Genomic DNA, 24,214 nt, shown 5'->3' with positions numbered 1-24,214 from the left:
CAGCAGAGAAACCCTTGTACATTTTTAAATAGGGAAAGGACAGGATTAAAACTGACCTTTTCTTTTCCCCATGCAACCACCAACACAATTTACACCAGTTCCGGCTTTGAAATACTGAGTTTGCCATTTTAGTGTGTGTAATATTTTTTCCTTTCCTCCAAACCTCATCTTTTCCTTTCCACTACACTAGATTCAAGAATGTGAAAGGTGCCAGAGAAATTAAATGGCTTACATTCTGTGTTATAATTTGGAGGGTTTATATTAATAGTAGGGTTTCTCAACCTCAGCACGAATGCCATTTTGGGCCAGATAATTCTCTGTTGTAGAGCACTGTCCTGGGCATTGTAGGATGTTTAGCAGCATCCCTGAACTCTACTGGCAAGAAGCTAGTGCACCACCAGTGATAACAATGAAAAATGTCTTCAGACATTGCCAAATATCACTTGGAGGGCAAAGTCTTCTCTGGGAAGAGACATTGTTTTAGAGTAGATGTCTGTTCATTTACAAAGAAAGATTTTTGTTTGTTTGTTTGTTTTGTGAGACAGGGTCTCCCTCTGTTCCGCAGCCTGGAGAGCAGTGGTGCAATCACAGCTTATTGCAGCCTCAAACTCCCAAGCTCAAGTAATCCTCACACCACAGCCTCTGGAGTAGCTGGGACCACAGGTGTGTGCCACCACACTAGGCTAATTTTTTTTAGTTTTTGTAGAGACTGGGGTGTCCTTATGTCTCTCAGGAACTGGTGACCTCAAGTGATCTCACCTCAGCCTCCCAAAGTGCTGCAATTATTGACATGAGCCACCACTACATCTGGCCTTTTTTTTTTTTTTCTTTTTAAAGGAGATTGGAAACAAAAATATCTAAGCTAATGCTTAGGAAGCTTGGACTCATATTCTAAATACAAGAGAAGTTTATTATCTTTTTTTTTTCTTCAACACAGTAGTGATGACTTCTTCTCACATAATCTTAGGGGCATTTTTTACTTAAAAGCAATGAGTCTGTTTCCCTTTCAACATTGTCTTTGTCTATTAGACTTGCTAGTCTAGACCTGTGGAGCAATGGAAATCTGATGCTTGCGCATTGAGCACGAAATGCTCAAAGCTGCCTCAATTCACACCCTACACCAATGCCTGGGCAGGACTTCACCTTTGTCTTATATTGGCGAGCAAACCACTTCCCGCACAGACATTGATCTGGATACTGTCAGTTCCTAATTGGAAAAGCAATAGAAGTGAAATTGATTTAATTTCACTTAATACACTCTATTAAGACGTGTACACTTCCAAAAGTAATGCAGAATCATCCCATCAGAAGTTTATCTGCTCCTTTTCTTCCCATCAGAATTGTAGAGTACCACAGCAGTATTTTTGCATGCCCCCGGTATCTAAATCAGGCCCCCAGGACACAGCACCAGCTGCTCAGGAACCAGTAGACTTTGCCCAGGAACTGCCTGCAGCGATGGTTCCCGTAGAGCTCCCCTGTGTTATATGCTCTAGTGAAATCCAGAGTCTGCACTCATCCACAATAACCACCGCACTTACAGCAATGGAAAAATCATGATACAGTAGTCAAGACTTATCCGCGGAAGGATCCTTCGCGTGTCCTGACGCCCAATAGGTCTCAGTAAAATGTTCAGTGAAGGTTGAGTAGAGGGGTTTACATAGCAGCAGCCACGAGTAAATTTTATCGCCTCATTGTTTCCGTTGACAAAATAGGGACAGTATTTGTTAAATCACAGCACAAAAATGAAGTGTTTCTAATATTTTTAATTTTTTTTTTTCTTTTGAGACGGAATCTCTCTCTGTCGCCCAGGCTGGAGTGCAATGGGCGATCTTAGCTCACTGCAACCTCCGTCTTCCGGGTTCAAGCGATTCTTGTGCCTCAGCCTCCCAGATAGCTGGGATTACAGGCGCCCGTCACCACACCCGGCTAATTTTTGTATTTTTAGTAGAGACGGGTTTTCACCATGTTGGCCAGGCTGGTCTCGAACTCCTGATCTCAAGCGATCCACCCGCCTCGGCCTCCCAAAGTGCTAGGATTACTGGCGTGAGCCACTGTACCCGGCCTAACATTTTAAATTTCTTAGTGGCTTGGAAAGAAAGCACCGTAAAAGTACTCGCCTTCCCTGTCCTCTGTTTATGTTTGTTTAGAAAAGAGCAAAACAAACCCAAGTGTTTGCTAATTCCTAACATTTAAACTGGAAAGACTGCCCATAAGAAAGACTTCTTAAAATGTTTAGACCATCTTGAGGTGACGCCTTGCCTCCCCCCTCCCCAGGCGGCGCAGTGGGAGTGACTACGCGGGGCTTAGTGTCGTGAGAGCTGCCCTGGGAAGGGGACTTGGAGTGCGCAGTCTGCTAATGACGCGGTCTTCTAAGGGCCCCCAGGACAGCTTGAGTAGCCCCCAAGGGCAGGCCCCCGACCCGGGTTCCGCGGGGAACCCTCAGAGCGGCCTGCCTCTCCCCCAGGCGCCAGAACAGGCGACAAGGCCACTTTAAGCGCGCCCGGGGCGTGCTCGCCCTCAGCTGCGGCCAGGAGCCATTAGTGCAGGGGGCGGGCCCGGGACGCAGCGGCTGTGGAGCTCCTCCTGCTGGAAGGCTGCCCCAGGACCCAGCACGTGCGCAGCGGCCATGGCTTCCTCAATTATCTGCCAGGAGCACGGCCAGATCTCGGGCCAGGTAAGAGGCTGAGGAAGGGGAGGCAGCTGCGTTTATAACCTCGCGGGCGGGTCCTGGGCCGGTTGCCCCCGCGGCCCTCAGTGCCCGGCCCGGGGAGCTCTCATTCTCGGGGAACCGCGAGGAGCGGGTAGCAGGAAGGGCCCCTTCCAGGGCGCGAGTCCACTATCCCCGGGCCCTGAGCTGGGGAAGCGCGGACCCGGCTTCTGAGGGTGCCCCCGGGTGCCACCAGGCCCTTTGGGCCTGAGGTCGGGGGACGGGGCTGATTTATCTCAGGAGAGGAGGCCAAGGAAGAAAGAGAACTGAATCGTGTTATAAAGAAAACCCAGTAACAGATGAAATGTTCACAGTGAAACTTAATGGAATCCAAAAAATTCCAGATTGCATCACATCAGTTACTCAATAAATGTGAATTCTCCAACTGAAAAAAAAAAAAAAATCTTTCCCTTGACGTTTGCCCAACTTAGTTTTCGAGCAGAAGGCCACTTGTAGAGTTAGCTACCTAGAAACACGATTTTGTAGGCACTCTGGGGCTGGCGACTGGACAAAAATGAATGATTTTTATTTTTAATATAAGAAAGTTTAGGCGTGCTGTTTCCCTGCAGTCCGGTCTCGGCACAGCTGGGCATGCTTATTTTCAGTTTGCGCACTGGCGTGGCATCCCAAAGTGTCCTTCGTGGAGCTTCCACCCAAATAGGCAGCTTTGTGTGGAACCAAAGCCGTGGTGGGAAGGGGACCTGCTCTGCACGCATTTACCACCTGCATGGAAATAAAAAAGCCCACTGGCCTCTTTTGAAAGTACCTTAATTTTTCAGCCCCTTTAGCAAAGCACAAAATCACTTCTGTAACTGTTTTCGATAAAAGTGAAAGGTGATTACCCCACGAGGAGGAAAGCATAGACGAAACCTCCCCAGGCCAGAAAGCAAGGCCAGCTGGGGAGAGGGGCTTTCATCTTCCTATTTTCCGCATCTTGATAAATAGGAGAGGGCAACCTTTCGTGCTGAGTGTAGTCTTGTTACCTCTTAGAACACTCTGCAAACTTAATTTCCTCTCCTTAAGAGCAGACTTTCTGAAATGGGATTAGGATCCCTCTGAAGTGGACCCGTTTAACAGGTTTTCTTAATTTTTCAAGATGGAAGAACCTATTTAAACTCTAAGGAAAAATAGTATTTTATGGTGCAGGATTAGGCAAAGCTGCACAAAACGAATTCTGAATGAAATATCTGATTATCTAGTAGAACATAAATAATTGCGGTTTCCTTCCCTTAAGAGAGTGTGAAGCCCCAACTGACCCCTTTGTGTGCCTTTGTGAGAAGAGCCGCTTGCTCAGTTTCTCCAGATAGAGCTGTTTAAATCCCTTGACTCCTGGGGAAACTGAAGGCCCACAATTGCCCCATGAGAGCCTCAGCCCTGCAGCTGCTGCTGATTGTGGGCTGCTCTGCTCCTGGTGATAAGAGTGACATAAATAACAACTCACTAAAATGTAGGAGTGATTTGCTTTAAGCACTTCAGCACCTGCTGTTACTAATTAAGGGTTTAGCCTGCCACAGATTGCAAATGGAAATCCAGTGTCTTAAAAATTGTAGAGACTAGAGTGCCCTGCATGTTACTGTGATCACAGAAATGAAACAGTGGATGAAGTGTCTTGGTGACAATGATGTCGTGTTATTAAAACCGCCCACACTTAAAGGGTATGTACCAAGGTTAATAGGGCTTACCTTGAGTGGTGGAATTTCAGTTTTCTTTTTTTGATTTTTTTTAGTATTTCCCAATGAATACATATTACTTTTGTTTACAAAGGTGTAGTAAGCAATTCAAACAGAAAAAGATATTTCATCAAACGAAGCCTAGCATTGGTTCAAATTATTGCTTGCAGGTGAAAATCTTAGATGTACTAAAAGGCAGTTTTCCAAGCAGAATATACTAGAAATGTTTATTCCTTTTTCTTTTTATCAATAGATCTTTTTCATCACCTGTGTTCATATTACATTGTCAACAAGATATTTTTAACTAAATAAACATTCAGATTTATGTTGATTATAAACTATTCCCTTAATTTGAGTTAACTGGAATTGGGATAGTGGACTTGAGCAGTGTTCTGATTTGTCCATTAACATTCCAAGTGTGCTATGGCCCTGATTTTGTAAGGCAGGGAAAGAAGCATTTGGCAAGAGAGCACATCAGTTCTTTCCGGAGCTGCTTTATGTCATACCCCTCTGTGCCATGGTGCAAGACACTATGCAAAAACTTCAGACTCCTGCACAGAACGGTGGGTTAGCGGTGCTTGTTTCTCCTCATCCCTTTCCAGATCGTCTTCCTAGCTACCCTCAGATTTCTTCCTACTTCCCACTACGCATATTCTGCCCTTCATAACTCTTTCTTGACCTTTTTTTCCCAAAAGGCCGAGAGATTCTGGGGACACTGGGAACTGAGCCTCTGAGGGGTATCATGCAGTCAGAATGTCATGTGCTAGCTAGGGAAAGGCTCAAGCTAGGCAGTTGATTTCTGTTATTCTAAACTTTATGCTCTGCAGGAGGCCCCGCTTCCTGAGCACTGTGATTCAAACAGTGCAGAGCCCAGCATGGACACGTTTTCCCCTCTCCTCTGGTCCCTCCCCTGCTAGGTTGATTTGACATTTTCTGTGTTCTTTGTGCTCAGGTTCGGTATTACTTGCAAAAACATGGCAATAACTACCACCTGCAGGGCACTATACAAACACTTTTCATAACAATCTTGCAACGTAAGTATTTTGATCCTTCAGACGAGGATCGCTTACGTGTCTTATTCAAAGCCACTGGTAAATAGTTGAACTAAGTGACAAGACTCTGGTCTGTCTGCCTCAAATGGCTTTGCTCCCTTCCCACTGCATCAAGCTGTTGAAAAAGGATTAGTAACACCCTTAGTAGAACTGGTCATACTCCATTCTTCCTATATTCCAAGGATTGAACGCCATGCTTTCTTAGCAGAGAAGAGGGCTGTTAGAATGTAAGCCCCATGAGGGCAAGGACCTTGCCTTGTCTTGTTTGTTCACCTTGTGTTCCTAGGACCCAGCCCTGTGTCTGTCCTATAGTAAGGGCTCAATAAATATCTATGGAGAGAATAGACATCAAGCATATTTAAGCAGATACATAAAGTGGCAGGATATTTTAAAAGAAAAAATAAACCTTACTAATATAAAGTTTTACAAACTATATCCCAGGACACCCTAGTTTATATGTGTTATTTTAGTGTAATTATTAATAATTCATTCTCAAAAGTGCCTCAGTTTGGAAGATCAATTATATGGTCATACACCCTAATTTTACTAGATAGGTTATTTTTGGGCTTTCATATTTGCTTCCATTAATCAGGTTAATTAAAAAACAAAACCATAATTGCTTCTGTTGTGATCACTTGTTAATGAGTGTTTCATTGTTTGGTTTTGGGTTCACAAAGAATATATTTGTATAGAAGAAATCATGTGCTGTAGTGGAGATTCGCAAACAGTCTGCACTCACAGGCATCACAAAGGCTTAGAGTCCCATGTTGCTCCTAAAGTGTGGCTGGAAATGAGCAGTATTTATAAAATGTAAAGGAAACACACTAGTAGGGTCCCAACACTCTCTACTGTAGAAATTCCATATTTCAAAACTCATTTAAAAGTGTTGTGCTGTGTTCTTGGAATATAGAGCATTGAGGGAAGTAGAAGGAAATAAGTTGGTGAAGTAGGTTGGTAGCAGGCTATGAAACACCGTGCTAAGGAGTTTAAATTTGTATCCTGTTTAGTGTAGGGTAGTGCAGGTGAAGGAGATTGGCACGTGATGATTGAGCACACAGGTCAACCTCCCCGTCTACCCCAAACTCCAGAGCAGATGTCTTCAAAATGTGATGATTCCTTTAAGTAAATAGCATGGAAAAAGAAGACAGGTATTCCAAATTAAAAGATCAAGGCGCTATAACAACCAAATGCAATGCATAGTTCTTAATGGGATCTTGGTTTGAACAAAGCAACTTCTCTGTGAATGTTAAAAAAAAAAAAAAAAAAAAATCCACAGAAAAATGTGACATTTAGAAAGCAGATGGGGTCCAATTGCACCTAAAACAAAAGTAGAAAATCCACAGCTTAAAAGACACAAAAGAGAAGAAATGCAGTGATAAAACAATTTTAGTGATAGTTCAGGCTCCATGTTGACAGAAACAAAGATGAAAGTAGCCCAAAGCATGCTCACCTGGTTTGAATTAGCTGGGTACAGAACACCGGGCCAGGTTGGCCCCCTGGATTTACCCTGTGGACTCTCCCAACTCACTCCTACTAAAGCAGGAGCAATGGTGCCTTTAACTGAAAGATAAAACTCAGGAACTCTTCTCTAAAGAAAATGAACTATACATGGGATGAGGACTCCTGGTATCAGTAATTTCCAGACCTCTGTAACTGAAAGAGGAAAGGAAAGGCAGTTCTTCCTAGGAGGAAAATAAACTAAAATACTTGGTCTTCAGAGTAAAGCCCACCTTGATTTTGACAATTAGCTGGTGCCAAGATCTCTGCTCTTCGGCTGTTGCTTTCGCTCGTCCTGAGCACTCACACCAAACCCATAGTCAGTTGTCCCATTAAAGGAGGCCCGCACTGAGGAACCACCACCCCAACTGCAGGAGAAATTGCCTGTTCACATCCACTTAGTTCTTGATTCATCTTTATGTTTGGAAACCAAGGATTGCCAGACATTAACAGAACTAGACAAATGCACAGATCAAACAATTAAAGAGACAGATTTTTAAGGTGCTATAGACTGAATGTTTGTGCCCTCCACCAAATTCATATGTTGAAATCCTACTGCTAAGGGGATGGCATTAGCAGATGGGGTCTTTGGGAGGTGATTAGGTCGTGAGGGAGGAGCCCTCGTGAATGGGATTAGTGCCTTATAAAAGAGGCCCAAGAAAGATCCCTTGCTTCTCCACCACATGAGAACACAAATAAATTGCCATCTATGAACCAGAAATTGTGCCATCACCAGACATTTAATCTGCCAGTGCTGTGATCTTGGACTTCCTCAACCTCCAAGCTGAGAAATACATTTCTGTTGTTTATAAGCCACCCAGTTTATAGTCTTTTGTTATAGCAGCTTGAATAAACTAGGACGTAAAGGAATAGGGGGAAAAAAAAAAACTTCTAAAATTTGAATTTGTATCTGTGGAGAGAATATCACATCCTAAAAATAGCAGGTAATGAAAAGTTACCAAAAAATCTTAGAAATTAGTAATTTACATTAAATGGATTGAAATTGTAATACTTAGAATAATACTTAGAAGGACTGAAGACTAAGCCAGTGATCTGGAAAATGAGGAAATCTCTGAGAGAGAAGTCGAGGCATGTAGGATCAATTTAAGACATCCAGCATCTCATAGAAGGTTTACGAGGAGAGACAAAGACAACAGAAAGAAGGAAGTAATCAAATAAATAATAGAAGAAAATTTTCAGAGCTAAAGATCCACTGGGTGCCAAGTAGGATGAATAAGGTCTATATTCAAACACAGCCTAGAAATGATCAGAACCCAGAGGAAAAAGAGGAGACAAGCATCTAAAGAAGAACAAAGCAGCTTATTCTTTTCATTAGCAACTTTGGATTCCAGAAGGAAAATTCAGAGACAAAGTGATTTTGACCTTATAAGTATTTGCTGGGCAAAACTTGCACTGAATTGTGAGAACACGGTGAAGATGTTTTCAGACATGCTAGGACTCTGATGCTATCAGACAGTCTTTAAAAGAATTTTCTGAGCCCCCGTACTATAATTCAATAAAATGAATCCAAGAAAGAAGCAAATATGAGATACAAGAGACTGTAAGAATCAGAGAAACAAAAATTAAGTGTAAATGTTAATAAATGTAAATAATAATGATTGGAACTAAAATTCCAGGTAGTCATAGCATGAGAAGTATATGGGGTAGAGGGAGCTGTGTTAAGGATGCTGCCATGTTTGCAGAGAGGCTGTAGATTTAGATTAGCTCTACATCTTAATTAAAAATTGCTACATATACTTACTAAAAATTAAGTATTTTTGAAATTTTAGTGGCCAAAGTGGAGTAATTTGAGTAACAAAGTAAATGATAGTATTGGATTATAACCCAAATAATAAAATAAATATCCAAAAGTCCTTACTGATTTAAATAAACAGTTGACTAAATAAATAAATGAGGGAGAAGGAACATATTCTCCTTACATAAGATTTCCAAATCATAAATGTAGATGGAAGGAAATAGAAAAACACCAATTGAATGTCATAGTAATAATTGCTACAGGCAAGATCCACAAATGAAGGGCAGGAACAGAGGGTATAACTTTAAGGAGAAATGGGATATTTGCAAAGCCTTAAACCATCTCCACTAACATATTTATCAATGACTGTGATGGTTTTTAACGTACATCCACAATTGTTTGATATTCCTCCCTCCAAGAGGTGGTACTTTAGTCCCTTTCCATTGAGTGTGTCTGGACTTAGTGACTCCCTTCTGAAAACAAGAATGTGGAAAGGATAAACAAGTAACTTAACAGTGGAGAAACCTTACAGACACCATCTTAACCAAGCGACCAAGGTGAACCTCCCTGGCAATCTCTCATTGATATATGACACCATAAGAAGGAGGTACTCGTGTCCATGGTATTCTACCCAAAATTTATAGTCCCAGTCTAATTATGAGAAAATGTCAGGCAAATCCAAGTAGCGGGACATTCTACAAAATACCTGACCAGCACTCCTCAAAAGCCAGTAAAAACTGAGAAACCATTGCATGTTAGAAGAAACTAGAAGATACAAGGAGTAAGTACAACCTGTTATCCAGATGGGATCCTGGGACAGAAAAAGGCTATTAGTGGAAAAATTGGTGAAGTTCAAATAAAGTCTGTAGTTTAGCTAATAGTACTATGCTAATATTGGTTTCTTAGGGTTATCTTTCTCATGATTAAAAAAAAAAAACCCTCACAATTTCTTAGTTTGGATAAACATACTGTGATTGTAAGATGTTAATATGTGGGGAAGCTGAGTCAGGTGTTTATGAGAACTCACCATACCCTCTCTCCAACTCTTCTGTAAATCTAAATTCCAGATAAAAAGACAATTAAGCACTTAAGCACAAAAATTAGGGATTTCAGTCCCAAAGCATTATAGGAGCAACAGGATGGAAAAATGAAAATTTGATCAGCCTAAGAGTAGCTATGGGAAAAAAAGAAAAAAATTACAGTAAATAGGAAGCCTGAAATAACAAATGAAAGGGAATAAGGTCATTTCACATTAAATTGTAAATGTTCACAAGTAATTAATATTAGCTAATTCGTTACAGTACATTAATGAAGTTAATGTACACTAGTTAATGTCAGTAATGTAATTACTTAAATTCATACATGAAAAACTGAAAGGTCAGATTGTGAAAACCATGTAAATTCAATTAAAAGCGATTTACAAAAGTCGCAGAAAATAAAGATGATAAAGAAAAGTTCAAAATAAGGGGATATAAAGAACGAAGCTGTATATCAGAAAAATAAAATTTGAGGTGAAAAGCATTAAAGGGCAAAGAGGTATATTTTACATAGTAGTATTCTCTATATAGAATCATCTATATATATATATACACACTATTTAACAACATACTATATAAACATAGATCACATATATATTGTTAAATATTATAGATGTATCTTTATATAATATCACTATCATGAACCTTTATGTACTTAACCCATAATTATAAATATAACCTATGGTTAGAGAAATTGATGAATTGACAAAAGCATAATTAAGGAGATTTTGGTACTCTTCTTTCATAAACTGAAAGATCAAGTAGACCTAATATAAGCAAAGAAAGAATGAACAGTTTTGCTCTAAAAGATACATAGAACTTTTTGCACAAGAGAAAATAGGCATTGTTTTCAAGTACCCATGGACGATTAACAAAAACTGTTTATTAGGCTATGAAGAAAATGTCAACAAATTTTAGAAAGTAGATGTCATGCAGGACACATTCATTGTTGACAGTGCACTGAAATAAGAAATGAGCAACTAACAAATAGCCAAAAAAACAAAAAACCAAACACACTATCCCCTTGAAAATCATAAACACGTTTGTATAGGTGTATTTAATAAAAGTCTTTAGATTAAAATGGAACTATCAACTGAAATTATAAAATAGCAATGAATGAACATGAACTCATTGTATATAAAAATGTGTGGGCTACAACAAAATGCCACTAGGAGGAAAATTTAGACCCTCTACTTTGCTGCCTAGTAGCACTTTCCACAATGATGAAAATGTTATGTAATTATACCATCTGATAATCCACACTTACCACATGAGGATGTTGAGCATGTGAAATATGGCTAGTGCAACTGAACTGAATTTCAAACTTTAATTAATTTTAATTAATATAAGTTTAAATAGCCACATGTGGCTACTGTATTGGACCACACAGTTCCATATTCTCAATAAAGCATTACCAGAAAAAGAAAAAATTAAACATTATTAATTTTATATATATATAAAATTAAAACATTAAACATAAATCCATATGAAATGGATTTGTAAAATGTGTATGACCAAAATTCATTTAAGAGAAGGTGGGAAACTTGAATTTACCATTAATCAGTAAGGAACTATAAAATGAAATGTAAGATCCAGCTCTATAAATGTCTTCAGAACCAGGTTTTCTAGACATGTTTTACCTAAACTTAAGATGCAGATAATTTCTGTGTTTTATAAACTATTCAAGACCATAAAACAATATTTTATTCTTCAAGGCTGGCATAACCCTGATGCCTAAACAAGATAAAGCAATACAATAAAACAAAATTATATCAAGATTCACTTATGAGCACAGATACAAAAATCTAAAGGTGAAGGAATTGAATTCATTACATATTATGAATAGGTTTATCCCAGCAATACCGTGATGGCTTGACATTAGGAAATCTATTAATGTAATTCACTGCCTCTGCCTAACAGATCAAAGAATAAAACATAATATGATCATGTTATACTGAAAAAGCATTTAATAAATATCAACACCCTTTTGTGATATAAAATTCTTAGCTTCCAAATAGAAACTTTTTTAACTGATAAAGGATATTGATCAGAAATCTTCAGTAAGTATCATATTTAGTAGTAAAAACATTTGAAATATTCCCACTAAAGTCAGGAACACGACAGGAACACCTACTATCACTCCTGTTACTCACCCTTGTTTTGGATGTTGTAGCTAATGCTTTAAAGTCAAATAAAAGGCATACATTCTGGAAACAGACAAAAGTGTCATTTTTTGAAGGCGGTAGATTGCCTACCTAGGAAATTGAGAAGAATCAATGGAAATATATTGGAACTGAACAGAGAGTACTATAAAGTGCATTACTCGAAGCAAGTTCCTTATACAGAAATCAATAGCACTTCTATATGTCAACTGTAATCAATCAAAAATGTAGTGAGTAAGAAAAGAGATCCCCTTCACAGTGACCTCCAAATGTTGAAATATCTGGGAATACGTAAGACATATCTGGGAATACATACTAGGACATATGCAAAATCAATATGAAAGTCCATAAAACTGAAGAACATAATGGAAGACCCAAATTCTCTAAGATATATACTTCCTAAATATGATGACTTAATATAGCAAGCATATTTTCTAATTAACTGTTAAAATAGAGGCAACCATAATTAAAACTTTAACAAGGTTCCTTGACAAACTGATGCCAATTTCTGTTGGAAGAGAAATTGTTGGAAAATATATAATAACCGAATTGAAAAATAACAAGGAGGGAAACATGCTCTATCAAATATCAAAACACATTATAAAGAGCTAGTAATTAAGCAGTATGGTATTAACCAGGAATAGGCAAATAGATCAGTGGATCAGAATGAAGTCCAGAAACACACACACACACACACACCCCTACCTGGCATTGTGAAAACTTCGCTCCTGAAAACACTGAGAGAAGGTTAGTCTGTTCAGTAATCCTGTTGGGTCAATTAGTTCTGCATTTAAAAAAGAAAACTGAAAACAGGTACCTACCTCATATTAATGACCAAATAAACTCCAGCTGGGATAAAAAGCTAAATGCAAAAATAAACCCTTAACAGTATTAGAATACTCTACCAAAGCATTTTTTAACATAAACACAAATGGCTTTGAAAACAAGATAAAATTCACTAAAGCCATAAAGGAAACAGTAGATTTGTTACTAAATATTAAATACTTATTAGTGACAAAAGACCTTATAATCAGAATTAAAGGGCTGGGCACGGTGGCTCATGCCTGTAATCCCAGTACTTTGGGAGGCCAAGGTGGGTGGATCACCTGAGGTCAGGAGTTCGAGACCAGCCTGGCCAATATGGTGAAACATCATCTCTACTAAAAATACACAACTTAGCCAGGCGTGGTGGTGGGCACCTGTAATCCCAGCAACTCAGGAGGCTGAGGCAGGAGAATCGCTTGAACCCGGGAGGCAGAGGTTACAGTGAACCGAGATCGCGCCACTGCACTCCAGCCTGGGCGACAGAGTAAGATTCCTTCTCAAAAAATAAGAAAGAAAAGAATTAAAGGCAGAGTGACAGACTGGAAAAAAAAAGTAGTTGACTAATATCCAGACTTTATATACTCCCACAAAGCAATAAGAAAAATACAAACCACAAATAGGTGAACAAAGGGAGTAAATGGGCATGCTTAATAAATATGTGATAATAAAATGCAAATTGCCACTAAAATGAACAGATACTCTATGCATTCAAAAAATGCCAATAAAAAAGATAAGATTTTTTGCTCACAATATTGGCAAAATTTTTTTAAAGGTTAAGAACAATCGGTTTTATTAAGGGTTTGGGGAAATGAGTACTCGTACGTACTGCTTATAGGGATATAAATTTTTGTATCCTTTGGAGTATGCAAAACAAGTGAAAATTTACTTTCTGATTTTCTAGTTTTGATTCTAGGATATATGCTTATTTGCACAAAGATGTATTTATAAAGTGTTCGTCATGGCACCGTAATAACATCAAAACCGAACCCTGGGAGAATGTCTCAATCAATTGTCATCATCGAAAATAAGGAAGACTGGATCACGATGACAGATGAGCACATTCACCCCTGACCCCAACAAATAATAGAAAACATACTCTTATGAGAATAAATCTATAACCACCTGGAAAATGAGAATGTTCCCAGTGAATCAGAATTTTTGAGGAATTGTTGAACTATATTGTTAAATGTAAAAAGCAACTCACTTCAAATAATAGTAACAGCCCATTTATGAAAAGCTACATATGTTTGTATTGTACTTATATGTTTGACACAAAAATTGTCTGGATGGATAGACACCAAACTCTTGACAGCAATTGCTTCCAGAGAAGGGATTGAATTAGGATATGAGAGATGGTAAAGGAAGATTGACTTTTTTATAAAAAGAAGGAAGAAAATTAGGTGAGCAGGTAGAAGTGCCCGAGCTTTGCTTACTTGACTCTTGCCTAGTTTCTTGCACCTCACCTGTTCTTTCCTGCAACCCTCAGGAAACCAGGCTGAAAAGAGAAGGAAGCCCCACGGTGGCCACTTACACCAGCATCCTGCCCTGTGGAGTTGCTTCTTTGCCAAGCTGCCTTTCTCTTTGTACAAGTATTTCCAGCCCCTTCACTCACTCTTTTAGCTTCAACTCTAATCACCTCCCAAATCTGTTTTCTCATACAGATGTTTATGGCCTGGCATTTCCAATTGTCTTCTATTTCCATTAATTTAAGCATCCCCATTCTTTGGCATTTTCAGTGGGTTGTGTTCATTAGCTGTAGAGAATAAAACATAGAGAAATAAAAGGTGAAGAAGGGAATGCTCTTTTTCCTAATTGAATATACTTGAAAATATCTCCAAATGCAAATAGTCTTTTTGGTTCCAATATTGAGGTTTGAATAGCACATACATTCAATTGAAGGGACTATTTCAGTGTTTCTTATGATTTAGGAATTTAAATCTTTCTCTGTTCCCTGAAATGTGTGTTTCACCAAAATAAATCACGTGGGAGAGTTACGACTTTGATCCTTTCAGCAATAAATAGATTTTCCAGCAGGAAAGACTTTTGGGAAACTGAGTCATAAGAACTCTATCATTTAATAGGATAAGAGAGAAATTTGCAGAAAAACTGAAGTAAAATAGCATTGGTAGGCAAAATGTTTAAAAACAGCATGACCTTCAGATCTATTCACTACTCTAGTTACTGAAGATGTGAAATTAATAGTTCCTGTCCTTGAGCTGCTTACAGTTGACCGTCTAGCCAGTCAGACTAGATATGGAGTCAATCGTTGTGTTATTTGTGAGCTTTATTTATCTTATCCTCTCATACATGACATTTCACTATGCCTAGGTAATAATTACGTGACACCTCTGCTTCCTTCTCTTTCAGGCAAAAATAGACGTCTTATTAGTTGGAGATGTCACTGTGGGCTACCTGGCTGATACTGTACAGAAACTGTTTGCAAACATAGCAGAAGTCACCATCACCATCAGTGACATGAAGGAGGCAGTAGCACTTTTGGATGATTGCACATTCAACATGGTTTTCTTGAAGATGCCTTCTTCACTAAATGCTGAGGAGCTGGAAGCCATCAAGTTAATTAGGTAAACTTCAAAAGCCTTGATGCTGTATCTTTAGAACCATTTTTTTAAAAACTCATTTTTTAAAACATCCTAAAAAGATATATTTCTATTTTACTTTTTAAATTGAGGGGCCAGGGCGTGGCTTCATGCCTGTAATCCTGGCACTTTGAGAGGCCGAAGTGGGATGATTGCTTTAACCCAGGAGTTCAAGACCTGCCTGGGCAACATAGTGAGACCTCTGTCTCTACAAAAAAATTTTTAAAAATTAGCCGGGCCTGATGGTGTGCACCTATAGTTCCAGTTACTTGGAGGACTGAGATGGGAGGATTGCTCAGGAGTTTGAGACTGCAATGAGCTATGATCATGTCATGGCACTCTAACCTGGACAGCAGAGTGAGATGCTATTTCTAAAAAAAAAAATGAGGGATATTTTCATGGAGAGATTCTATGTACATGTTGTTTTTATTTCCAGTTTGTGGTATTTTATTATAAGAATTATTTTAACTTGAAACTAGGTATGGATTAGAATGTAAGAATCAATTTGTCATAGAAATTTATTTAGTATGCAACGCTTATGTTATTCCCATACATACTCCTTTTTAATAACTGTATGATTAAAATGGTGCATCTATTCAGGGTTCATTAATTGTAGTGGCAGACACTAAAGGAAGTGAGCACTCTCAGCTCTCTGTCCTGTTAGCTGGGGACTGAGGTGTCTCCTGGGGCCACGGAGCCTTCTGGATTCACTGGGTCCAGAAACCACCCCCTCCAGTGTTCTTGTTTCGTCTTGCAGTTCCATATAAGCTCTGCTTCTTTTCTTTTCTTTTCTTTTCTTTTTTTTTTTTGTTTGAGATGGAGTCTCACTCTGTTGCCCAGGCTGGAGTACAGTGGCGCCATCTCGGCTCACTGCAACCTCCACTTCCTGGATTCAAGCAATTCTCCTGCCTCAGCCTCCTGAGTAACTGAGATGACAGGCATGTGCCACCATGCCTGGCTCATTTTTGTATTTTTAGTAGAGATGGGGTTTTACCATGTTGGTTGGGCTGGTCTCAAACTCCTGACCTCATGATCTGCCCACCTCGGCCTCCCAAAGTGCTGGCATTACAGGCGTGAGCCACCGCACCTGGTCAAGTTCTGCTTCTTTTTAACCCACTCCAGCTCTAGAAAATTGGAGTCCAGTGGTGGGAGAGTTAGATTCTTCCCTGCCACTTAAGATGTATTTAGATAGGGTTAGATCAGAACAAATTTGTTCTCCTTCCACTTAATAGATAAAGTGGAATTGTCAGTTACATTGGAACATATGAGAGCTTGTCAGAATTACAAGACAGGCCTCTTTTTTTGGCTAAACAATTCAGAGCCAATATTTTGATCCTTGAATAAAAGGGCAAGCAAATTATGTTAAGGGAAAAGAAAGGTTGAAATGAGAAGCCCAAGCCATCGAGTTACTTATTGGAGAGACAGACACACAGATACTACTCTTGGAGTTTCTTAGAACAACTGGTCTGCATTTCTTTTGGCTTTCTATGAGGTATATGAACTCTAGTCACACCAGGCAAACTATCTATGTCAAAGTAAATTCCACTTCTAAAACCTGCTGTATACTATCCTCCTTCTGAGAATATGCTTATTTTATTACAAACCTTAAAAAAATAGAGTTTCCCTTGGCTGTGGACTCATCATAATATCTCATTTATATCATATTTAAAATTTTTTTACACAGCTACATGAGGCAGGTGGAGCAGGATTTTATTGTCCCTACTTGACAGATGAGAAAACTGAGCCTGAAGTGACTTGCCTAAGACCACATGGCTCATTTTTACAAAACTCAGACTGGTTTTACAAAACTAGATTAGAACTCTACTCTTCCCTTCATTTTCTTTCTAGAAGTCTGTCATTAATTGACTTTTGTATTGAAACCACCTCTTTTTCATCTCTGAGGTTCAGTATGTGCCAAGCTGGGTGTACATCAAACATAGATATGGTTTTGAAAGAGCCCTGGACAATTCAATATGGCTGGTCTCTCCATTCCAAGACTAGGACCCTAGCTATGCCTGTCAGAATGGAGTAAAGCTTTGCATTTGCTTCCTGTCAGAGCTGCCTTTTGAACAAGATAAGAATGAATTTCTGTTAAGAACCAGCTTTATGTTTAGTTGCAGATATTAAAACCTAGAAGGTTAGAGGAGAGAATTTCTTGTCTGATACTCACCTCAGCAGCTTTTATTGCCCTGAGTAACATAATTTAAGATTTCTTAGCAGAGAAAAGAAAGTAGATTAAGGTATTAAGTGTATAGCTATGCAAATGGTAGTTCTGTTATTTTGCCTTAAGAGAAATCATTGGTTTGAAAGGAAACAAATAATTTGTGGAATACACCTGGATTTGTATTCCTTGTTTGTCTACTGTTGCACTGTTCCCAACACCCAGTGAAGGTCTTGACTGCCAGCAGGTGTTATCTACCTTGCTGTAGCTCCAGTGAATGTATGGATGAGTGGGAGAAGTGCCGTCCTAGGCAGGCAGTGCCTCCTCGCTTTTTTGCTCCTCTCCGCAAAGGGACAGAGTTGTTTGGTTTTGTGTGTGTGTGTGTGTGTGTGTGCGTGTGTGTGTGTGTAAGCTTTGCTTTCTTGGTGCTGTCCTCAGAGGCTATGAATATCTCTGAAGTTCCTTTTCCTGCCTTCAGAATCGTTATGAGTTTATGATTTGTTGAATTGTTTAAACCCCTGTAGAGGATGTTTCCAATTTTCAACCTATAGTTTTTCTTATGGTAATGAGCCCTGTACACGTACCGCCACATTTGTAAGGAGTTTAAACCTTCATCTATCCTAAAGTACTACATCTTTTGAGTTTGGGCTAATATTTAATGACTAAACCAAAATGAAAAGCCTGGCTCTACTTTTCTTCTGCTGTATTTTAAAGTTTTCTCTTTAGATCTTTGTTGTCCTCTTGTAATATCTCAAAAGCTATGTAGGTCTAGGAAAATGTACATCTACTTACCTTACTCTTGTTTCTCTGGGTGCTTTATGTCTCCTGTCAATGAATGAGGAATTGATGATAGAATGAAAGTGGCCGTATATGTGTTCAGTATTGGAGCACAGGATCACAAATCTATGTATCTGTAAGACATATGGATTTTTATTGAAAATAAGGATGAAGTTTAGCCTGTTAGCTATAATATTATATTTATTTTAGAATAAAATGAAAGCAGCGTCCTTAAAAGATTCTTAAATTTAATCTTACAAAACTGTGTTTTAAGCTTGGTGCTAATCATTCATTGACTTTAATCATTCATAAAATATCAGTACTTAACAGACTCAAGACTTATGGCACATCTCACTTGTAGGTTAACATTCCTAATAGTACTGCCTAATTTGTTTTCATCTCAAGAATGTATTGAAAGAGTGTGTTTTTATTGAGCAGATGAACTCAAACACTACCCAGTGGTAACATATTTTAAGATCATCTTAGGATTCATATGCTTAGCTCCAGAATTCCAGGGATATTTCACTCTTGGCTTAGATAAGTTCTCAAAATTGAGCCATACTCAAAGGGCAGATACTTGATAATTCAGACACATCCTGATACTTACTTCCAAAGACAGGTACAGAAAGTTTAAATATGTTTTAAACTTGTCAGTATATAGGGAGTTATAGTTTTCTTCTCCATGAAATGGTTCTGCAGTTAAAATTCCATGATTCTCATGAGCTCAGAGCAGTTTAGCAACAAAAAAGGAATGCAGGATGTGGCTCCATCTGCTCCGTCAACAAATCAAGTTTGAATCTGATTTCATTTCTTCCCCGTGTAGCTTTAATTGTCTGACCAGCTAACTGATCACTAAGAAAACCCAATCTTGGGAGCCACAGAGATCTAACAAGTTGTCCTTTTATGTCTCCAAGACATCTTTGACTTGACAATGTAAATCATTAAATCTTACTAGGTAGTTTGCATGACCTACTCCTCTGAATATTCGACAATAAACACAGTAACAGCAAAACACCTAAGTAGCTTTACTAAAACCTTTTTCCTACAAATTGGTGGAGGAATTGAATAGGAACTGAGGACAACTCTAGGTCTTTATAACTTCTAGCACCATGTCACATGGGGAGTGTTGCAGCAGGAACTCTGTGGGAGAGCCGAGTGGGAACAGGGCACACCACCAGAATAAACTATATAGCCAAATTATATAGCCAAAATAAACTATCAGAGCTTAATTAATTAACAGAGAACAATATTTGTTACAAGTCCCATGTAGGTCATACCAGGTTAGTTTGGCTGCATGTACCCCACGGACAGAATAATGGGTAACTGTACTCAAGAAAACCACAACCCAAAGATGATACTGGCTTTTGTCCCTGGAAATCCTTATGGCTCTAAGAGAAGTAAAGGTAGAAATTTCCGCAGGCTTCACAGGGACTTATAACACCTCTTTGGCCCTCTCACATGATAGATTGCAGAGGCCAGGGCTTTCCTGAGACCCTTTGATCAGCAGAGTATACAACTCAGCTCAAAACCCTTGTATATGATCTTTGTTTTTTCAGCTACCAGAGACAGACCCAGGGATGGGGGCAAGACAGCGGGTGGTTACTGTTGCTGACTGAGCTGATGCTGACTCCAGTTCTAGAGGGCACTGCAGGCAGGCATAGGAATGGAACCGAGAATATCAGTATCCAATCTCAAAAGTGAGGTGTAGCCTCCGGAAACATCATGACACTTAAACAGCATAATCGTGAAACATGAGGGAAAATGAATTGTCCCCAAATAAATTGCAAAACAAAAGAGACATTAATTGAGAAGGTCTCAGAGCCTACAATTTGATTTTGGTATATAGAAGAGGAAGTAGTATCAATTGGTGTGGATAAAAGTGATTTTTATTTTGGTTTGTTTTTGCATTGCTTAGTTTTATTTCCAGGAATATTCATTCACAAAAAAGAGAACATTTTCTGGTTGATCCTAGAAACTAGAAACTCTTTTAGCTTATCGATTTGTAGGGAATGTGAATGAGCAGCTGAGCTTAAGACCAGAGGATTGGATTCTGGGAACTCTTACTGGTTGCAGGAGTCCCTGTACGGCTAGGGGAGTGTGTGTTTGGTAATTGATTCTGTGCTGATAACAAAAGTCCAAGAATCCCGCCTTTGTCTGATGTAAAGCTTGAAATTTGAAAGTCATCAGGGCATATAAATCCATATAGCCATATCTTACATATTTTTGTGTCAGTAAAATCAATTTTCAAATTTTTGAAATATCGGGTTTTCAAAAATGGACATAGGAAGATTTCTAAAAGCAAACAGGCTGTTTTTAAAAAATCATTTAACTGTATTTAACTTAGGATAATTTACTTTTTTGAATCCACTATGCAGTATTTTTTATTTTGACATTTAAACTACCCGATAATTTTCTTTCAGTGGTCCCATCTGCTCAGTCCTTTATTCCCTTTCACCTCTCTTTCCTCATTCTGTTGTCCATACCTCCATTATAATCCACACTTTCTCATCACTTAAAAATATATATATGAGGCTAGACACAGTGGCTCTTGCCTATAATCTCAGTACTTGGGAGGCTGAAGCTGGAAGATTTCTTGAGGCCAGGAGTTTGAGACCAGCCTGGGCAACATAGTGAGAACCCATCTCTACTAAAAATACAAAAAAAACCCAGCCAGGTGTAATGGCACACACCTGTAATCCCAGCTACCTGGGAGGCTGAGGTACAGGATCGCTTGAGCTTGGGACAGTGAGGCTGCAGTGAGCCTTGACCATGCCACCACTGCACTCCCACCTGAGTGACAAAGCAAGACCCTGTCTCAAAAAATAAAATAAAATAAAATAAATCTATCTATTTATCTCTTTCTATCTTTCCCTCTTTCCGTCTTTCTAAAATGCATATATTTAGTTTCATATACATATGAAATGCTGACATACTGGCAGGCATCATTCTGATCCCCGTATTCCCTCTGTGTCACCACGCCACCTACACCGGTGTAGGAAGTGCCTTTCTTACCTCCACATTTGGTTGGCCAGGCAAACTCTATCCTCCCTCCTGCATATGCCTATTTTGATGATAATATTTCTGCCTGAGTTTCTCATTTCCTCATAGAAACCGTATATTCTTCCCTTTCTTCTCTCTCAGCCTAAACTCCCCAGAATTCATAGCACAGAATCAAGTCCGAATAGACCTCATTGGGGTGTCACATTTTCTTACTAATCCTGCTAGTCTGAAGTAATTCATTTAGTAAATACTCTGAAATATTTAACGTTACCAAAGGTTCCCAGGTGTGCCCGCTTTCCTTACCATCAGCCCTTGCCTGGATCACTGGCCTAGGGTGTCTCCAGTCCACCTGTGTCACCCCATCAGTGCATCCCATCATAGGCAGAGTGGCCTTTCTAAAATGCAAGGATAATTGTGTTGGTTGCTGCTGAGCTTCATAGCTTTCCGTTGCCCATTTTTCTTCAATACCAAACCTTTCCTGTGGCCTAACAGGCGTTCTGCGAGCAGAGCCCAGCCATCCCTCACTCTTTGGTCTCCACTGATGCTTTTCTTTCTCAGATGCCCTGTGCCAGAGCTCTCCTGGACATCTTGTACCTTCTCCAACTCACCTTGTTCTTGACCATCCCAGGGCTCCTGCATATGCCGTGCCTTTTGCCCAGAATGTTCTGTGCTGCCCATCTGCTTTCTGCCCTCCCCCTCTCCCCAGCCTTTTCTGTGTCTAGCCAGCACTGAGGGTTGTCGGCCTGGAAGCCTCTCCCAAGGCTGCTGAGGCAGGTTGGTGCCCAGGCGTGGACTCCTATTGGCCCCTTTGGTTTTTCCTTCCTGGCATTGGACACATTTTCAGCCATAAAGTTATCTATAGTGATTTGTTTAATGTCTTTCCACCCCAAGACCACCAGCTGTGTGAGAGCAGGAACCTTGTCTGTCTGTTTACCATGATATCCCCCAGAGCCTAGCACAGGGCTGGTACATAAGAGGTTCTCAATATACATGACTCAGATATAGAAATGATATTAATATATAATGCAATTTGAAATATAGAATGTATACTTACTTCCAAATGCTTATGTAAGATAAGCTAACAATGTTATACAGTGGGGGTGCTCTCAGTTCTCATTTTAGTGAATAAATAACAACCATATATAACCACATGCTAATAAATGATGCTTTTAAGTACTTGAGAATAGTTTGCTTTTCTTAGGTAGTTTTAAACTGTTCTCTTTGAAGTCTCTTTCACAGTCACATTCTCCCTGAAAATCATTTCATTTTGGCTAATACCAAGGCTCAGTATCCATCCATTTATTGAATTCCAGACTTACTGTACTGAGTTTAGTGAATTATAATGCCACTTTAAGAAAAAAGTTTTATTTGAAAAATTTCCAGAAATAAAAGGGAAGCGAGTATAATAATACACCCATAATATAGCCTCAGCAGTTACCCACATCTGGCTCGTCATGCTTCTCCCTACCTTCCCACCCCTGTCCACCAGTGGATTATTTTAAGGCAAATCTAAAATACCGTTTTATTTCATCCATAAATACTTTAATTGGTACCTCTCTAAGGTGAGGACTCAGAGAATAACTACAAAACTCGTATTATACCTGAACATCAATAATCACTTCTTAGTATTGTCAAATATCCCATCAGCATTCAAATTTCCCTGCTTATGATTTTTTTAAAAACTGTGAGTTTATACAAATCAGGATTCAACTTTCCCTTTCCTCTTTTTTTTTGTCTTGTTCTTTAATTATATGTATATTTAAAGGAGTCATTTGTCTTACAGAATTCCCCCCATTCTAGATTCTGCTTATTTCGTTCCCATAATGTTCTTTAAAATGTTTCTTTTTTTCCACAAATTTCTTGTAAACTGCTGATCTGATCAAAAATTTGGATGAGGTTTAGGCTTTTTTTTGTTTGTTTTTAAGAAAAAGTGATTCATCTCTTTCCTCACTGATTTGAGATGCTACTTTTACTAAATTTCCATGTTAATATTATTTTAAATTCTAAAGAAATGAAGAAAATCACTGTAGTTAGTTCCTAATAAGCTAAACTCCTGAATCCCAATTTTTTGAATAATGATTTTGCTTCATTTTAACATTTTCTTTCCTCTCTCAGATTTGGCAAAAAGAAAAATACACATTCACTGTTTGTTTTTATAATCCCTGAAAATTTTAAAGGTATGTACCTGCTAAATACAGTATTTGTTTTTTCTCTAAATAGAAACTATAAGGTCAGTATTTAATGTAAAGATTCTTAGGTTGTATTTCAGGGCATGGAACTGATATTGCTTTAACTGAACCACTGACAATGGAAAAAATGAGTAATGTGGTAAAATACTGGAAAACATGTCTCTCAAACACAGGTGAGTAAAAAATTTCCAAAGGTTTGAAAATTTGAATTAAAATCTTTGAAAACTATGCTTATGTATTCTGACAAAAACAATCATAAAGGGAGAAATATATATTCTTTACCTGGAAAGAAAAAAACTACATCTTCAGAGGTTTAGAATGTGTTGCCCAAGGGCAAATACAGTGCTGCGGTAGGCACAGGGTTTTGGGCGGGGGGTTGGTAGCAGCATTGTGTCACTATTTTTTTTTCTTTTTTGGTAGCCTAGCTACCATAATTTCTTACTCATTAAAATGGAATTAACTGTGCTGTGTCATTGTGTGATTATCTAAAAGCCAGGGGCACTAACCTACAGTTGTATTGTACTTTCTACTTTGCAAAATACTTGCATATAAATTATTTTGCTTCTTAAAGTTAATAGGGTGGTTGCCCTTTCTGTTTTCGATTTTAGATGCAGAGGATTAATGTCAATGCTTCAATTAGACCTCACATTTCTAAACTCTTTGCCTATTATGTTATGCATATCACCAGTATCTAAACACTTAAACTAATTAAATTAGCTTTCATTTGGCTTGTGAAAGGACAGACTCCAATTACGGAAATTAAATTCTACTGGAATCATTATTG

General features: G+C 38.8%; 1 protein-coding gene across 2 annotated transcripts in view; it reads left to right on the top strand.

The window, feature by feature from the left end:
* Nucleotides 1-1,873: 1,873 nt before the first annotated feature.
* Nucleotides 1,874-24,214, top strand: part of SOHLH2 (spermatogenesis and oogenesis specific basic helix-loop-helix 2) — a 43,604-nt gene continuing 21,263 nt past the window's right edge. For both annotated transcript variants that reach the window (XM_001082320.5, XM_077974260.1), the window contains exons 1-4: nucleotides 1,874-2,674; nucleotides 15,074-15,288; nucleotides 23,357-23,418; nucleotides 23,499-23,603. In XM_001082320.5, coding sequence (XP_001082320.5) covers nucleotides 2,627-2,674; nucleotides 15,074-15,288; nucleotides 23,357-23,418; nucleotides 23,499-23,603 — 430 coding nt within the window. In that variant the 5' untranslated portion in view covers nucleotides 1,874-2,626. The remainder of the gene's footprint in view (nucleotides 2,675-15,073; nucleotides 15,289-23,356; nucleotides 23,419-23,498; nucleotides 23,604-24,214) is intronic.

This window comes from Macaca mulatta, chromosome 17 (assembly GCF_049350105.2).
Source record: "Macaca mulatta isolate MMU2019108-1 chromosome 17, T2T-MMU8v2.0, whole genome shotgun sequence".
Classification (NCBI taxonomy): domain Eukaryota; kingdom Metazoa; phylum Chordata; class Mammalia; order Primates; family Cercopithecidae; genus Macaca; species Macaca mulatta.
This window is presented reverse-complemented; position numbering and strand designations above follow the sequence as displayed.